The 4,427-nt window shown below is 38.0% G+C and overlaps 1 protein-coding gene across 1 annotated transcript; it reads left to right on the top strand.

Annotated features, from left to right (window-relative positions):
• The first annotated feature begins 1,116 nt into the window (after positions 1 to 1,116).
• Positions 1,117 to 3,894, top strand: LOC147524815 (uncharacterized). Its single transcript, XM_086576612.1, has 3 exons — positions 1,117 to 1,604; positions 2,376 to 2,775; positions 2,881 to 3,894. The coding sequence occupies exons 1-3, from the start codon at positions 1,117 to 1,119 to the stop codon at positions 3,892 to 3,894; spliced, it is 1,902 nt and encodes a 633-aa protein (XP_086432738.1).
• The last annotated feature ends 533 nt before the right edge of the window (positions 3,895 to 4,427 follow it).

The raw sequence follows: 4,427 nt of genomic DNA, 5'->3' as shown, positions 1-4,427 counted from the left end.
TGTAGTTCAAAGTCAGTAAGTCATTTTATAGAAAAGGCATCGGCAAGAAACGAAAGAATTACAGAAGCATCACCGATACTTGTAATTCCGATACCACAACTTATCACCAAAGAGATGATACAAGAGATGATGCAGAAGCAGTTGGGAAACCAACTTCTCGAGAAAACTTCAGCATCGATACGAAGATTGGCAGATGATGTCAGTAGAAATCCGATACATCAAAGTGTCGAGATGATGCCCATTCCACCCAAGTTCAAAATTCCTAAATATACTCAATACGATGGGACGTCAGATCCGATGGATCATCTATTTGGACATTGACACCAGTTTTCGATATACCAAGGAACAACCTATCTAGATTCATTATTATGCAATTCATTATCTTCAAGTCTGAAGGGGAAGGCGTTGAAGTGGTTTTGTTCTCTACAGGAGGGGTCAATATCATGTTTTAGGGAGATTGAGGAAAAGTTTTTGACCAATTATGGTCATCAGCGAGTAAAACCAAAGCAAGTGTCGGTTTTGTTCCAACTCAAGCAAGGAAAGAAGGAATCTCTTAAAATTTTCTTGTCGCATTTCAAGGTAGAGGCGCAGGTCGTAGAGCATTTAGATGAATCGGAAATGACAGCGGTGATGGCATTTCAGACAGGGCTTATTCCAGGTTCCGATATGCACAAGTATATGCTTCGTAAGGATATTAAAACTTTGAGAGAGTTGTATGATAAAACTGAGAAAGATGTGCAAGTTGAAGAATGTATTCTAGCAGCATCGGTTCAACCAGTGTTGTAGGTGTCGGAATTAAATAATTCTACCAAGGAGGATAACTATAACAAATCCGATAAGAGGAAATCAGTTGATCCTTATTTGAAATCAGAAAATCAACCTTCACAGAAAAAGAGGTTTGAAAGATCACTGAAAGAGGAATTAGATCCAAGTAATTATATCGCCATTAATACTACAGTGGAAGACATTTTAAGGAGGGTGGGAAAAGAACCTTATTTCCAGCATCCGACTTACAAGCTTCGGGAAATAGCAGATAAACCTTTCTGTAATTTCCATAAGGTCAAGAATCATAACACAAATAAGTGTTTATAGCTGCTCAGAGAGGTGGATCGATTAATGAGAGATAGAAAGCTTCGGGAGTTCAGAGCTGATGCTAGACTGGAAGTGATAACTATGGTAAATGATAAACCCTTAGGGGTAATCAACATGATATATAAGGGGGTTATCCCACAAAAGAAGATTATAAGGGATAAAATTCGGAAGATATTGACAGTCAAAGAGGTGCTAGAAGTGAACGTGGAGCCGATACCAGTGAACCCCGCATTAGTATTGGTAAGCATACCTAGAGCTATTATGTTTGTGCCTGATGATCTATCAAAGGTAATGTTACCTCATGATAATGCTTTGTTGATTACATTAAGGATATCAGGATATGATGTGCAAAAAGTACTGGTTGATTGTGGAAGTTCAGTGAATATTCTTTTTTGGAAAGCATATACGAATATCGGATTTGATGAGTCGCATCTGAAAGAACCACAGTTTAATTTGTTTGGGTTCAATGGAACTTCTACTAGGCCAACTGGGGAAATTAAATTACCAGTACGGTAAGAGCAGGTCCACATACAATTATGACTAAATTCATAGTCATCAAGCATCATTCAGATCATAATGCTATCTTGGGACGAAAGTGGATACATGCTATGCGAGCAATTCCGAGTACTTTCTACCAGGTTATCAAATTTCCGACTGTGTATGGGCCACATGAGGTAAAAGGTGATAAGTTAGAATCCGAGAAATGCAATTTTGTTACTGCCAAGGGTATGATGAAAGAGAAAAAAGTAGACACTGGGGGCGTCTTGGAAGACACCAGATAGCAATTAACAGAAGTTTCATCTCCAAAGTCCGATACCAAGAAATATTAGGAGGATTTTAGGTTTACATCGGAGATGAAAACAGAGGTGGAAATGGTTCCGAGCAAGACAATGGAAGAAGTACATAAAGTAAATATCGGTCAGAACAATGAAAGTTGCTTTACTTTTATGGGTACAGAGATGAGTTCAAAAATCAGGCAAGAGTTGATAGAATTCCTAAAGACAAATAAAGATGTATTTGCGGTCGATGGCTGATCTTCTTGGTATCGATCCTCTTATATATTCTCATAAGCTGAATATGTGAGAAGGAGCAATTCCAGTGCATCAGAAACATAAGAGGGTCAGGCCGATATATGAGAATGCGGTACAAGAGGAAATTCATGAGATGCTAAAATGTGGAATCATAAGGGAAATCGATAATTCTGAATAGGTAGAAAACATTGTTGTTGTCCCAAAGAAGAATGGCAAGGTTAGAATCTGTGTGGATTTTACATATGTTAACAGGGAATGTCCCAAAGATTACTATCCGATGCCAAGGATTGATGAGTTGGTCGATCGAACAGTTGGTTTCAAGTTGTTAAGTTTTTACGATGGTCATTCAGGATATTTTCAAGTTATAATGGCAGTATTAGACCAACTAAAATCAACGTTCGTTGTAGAAGGAGGTCTTTACTGTTTCATCATAATGTCGTTAGGTCTAGGTCTAAACAATGCAGGAGCAATGTATCAGAGGTTGGTAGAGAAGATGTTCAGAAATTTGATCAAGCATATTGTGGAAGTATATATCAACAATATGGTGATAAAATCAAAGAAGGCAGAGGATCATGTTAAAGACCTCGATACGGTGTTCCGAATATTTAGACAATTCAACATGAAGCTCAACCCAGAGAAGTGTACTTTTGTAGTAAGTTCAGGGAAATTCCTGGGGGTATATAGTCACAAAGAGAGGTATTGATGTGAATCCAAATCAGATTCGAGCTTTTCAGCAAATGCCTTCTCCAAATACTAGGAAGCAGATACAAAAATTAACAGGAAGAGTGTAGCTTTGAATAGGTTCATATCAAGAACTTCTGACCGATGCAAACCCTTATTCAAGTTGCTGAAAAAGAATACAAAGTTCATATGGGATGAAGAATGTGAATTGGCATTCTCAGAATTAAAAAAGTATCTTCAAGAAGTGCCAACTTTGATGAAGCCAGAGGAAGGTGATACTTTAATTTTATATCTTGCAGTATCTAACTTTGTTATTAGTTCGGTACTAGTAAAAGTAGAAGATGGAGTTAAGCGACCTATCTATTTTCAATCCAAAACCATGCTTGAGGCTGAAACTCGATATTCGATGCTAGAAAAATATGCATTATCTCTCCTCTATTCTACTCAAAGGTTGAAACCTTATTTCCAATCCCACTCAGTCATTGTCATGACGAATCTTCCTTTAAAGCAAACTTTAGCCAAGATAGCCAAGTTGGGAGGAATGGCGAAGTGGTTAGTACTCATTGATGAGTTTGGGATTGAATATAGGAATAGGGTTTTAGAAAAAAGCCAAGTATTGGCAGTTTTTTTAGCGGATTTTTCTGCTGAAGATGAAAATTGGAAGATTGAAGAAGATAGTTACTTAAATTTGCAAGAACCTGATGATGTGATGGATAAAGATGATCCATGGGCTGGCACAAATGGGTGGAGACTTTTTGTCGATGGATCATCAGGACAAAAGGGATGTGGTATCGGAGCTATTTTGATAACCCCTGAAAATCAGAGATTGGAGTCAGCAGTTACTCTGGGGTTTCACGCGTCCAATAACGAAGCAGAATATGAGGCATTGATAATAGGATTGGAAATGGCTAAATCGCTAAATGTCAAAGAATTATCTGTGTTCAGAGATTCTCAATTAGTGGTAAGCCAAATCAATGGAGGATATTCAGCAAAATACGATAACATGATTGATTATTTGAACTTCATTAGATTGAAGCTCAAAAACTTCAGCAAGATTAAATTCCAGCACCTTAATCGAGGAGAAAATTGACATGCAGATGCGCTGGCATATGTCGCAGCTATGCTTGAAAATACATAAGGATGTCTATTGCACATTGGTGTTAAGCAAAACTCAAGTATCGATACGAAACATTCAGAGGTTATGGAAGTAGATACGCTAGGGGCGTCATGGTTAAGCAACTATGTTTCATTTTTGTCTAAAGGTGAATTACCAGAGGATAAAAATGAGGATTGAAGAGTAAAAGCAGGAGCTGAAAGATATTTGCTGATTGAGGATGAATTGTATCAGAAAAATCCTGGTGGACCACATTTAAAATGTATATCGACGGCAAAGGCTAGCCAAATTACTACTGAGATGCACGAAGGGGAGTGTGGAAATCATTCGGCGAGGAGGTCATTGGTTAATAAGATAGCGAGGCAAGGATACTTCTGGCCACAGATGCGAAGGAATTGTCTTCGATATGCAAAGAAGTGTATCCAGTGTCAGAAGCATGGACATGCAATTCATGTTCTAGTAGAAGAGTTGCACTGTGTATTGATAAACGGTAATTTAGGTTTTAAATC

The sequence above is a fragment of the Coptis chinensis genome, chromosome 1 (assembly GCF_015680905.1).
Source record: "Coptis chinensis isolate HL-2020 chromosome 1, ASM1568090v1, whole genome shotgun sequence".
In the NCBI taxonomy this organism is placed as follows: domain Eukaryota; kingdom Viridiplantae; phylum Streptophyta; class Magnoliopsida; order Ranunculales; family Ranunculaceae; genus Coptis; species Coptis chinensis.
This window is presented reverse-complemented; position numbering and strand designations above follow the sequence as displayed.

Coding starts and splice junctions, on each gene's coding strand:
- LOC147524815 (XM_086576612.1), top strand. CDS start 1,117: ATGAGAGATAGAAAGCTTCGGGAGTTCAGAGCTGATGCTAGACTGGAA. Junction 1,605..2,375: donor GAAATTAAATTACCAGTACG/GTAAGAGCAGGT, acceptor ATATGTTAACAG/GGAATGTCCCAAAGATTACT. Junction 2,776..2,880: donor CAGAGAAGTGTACTTTTGTA/GTAAGTTCAGGG, acceptor TCCAAATACTAG/GAAGCAGATACAAAAATTAA.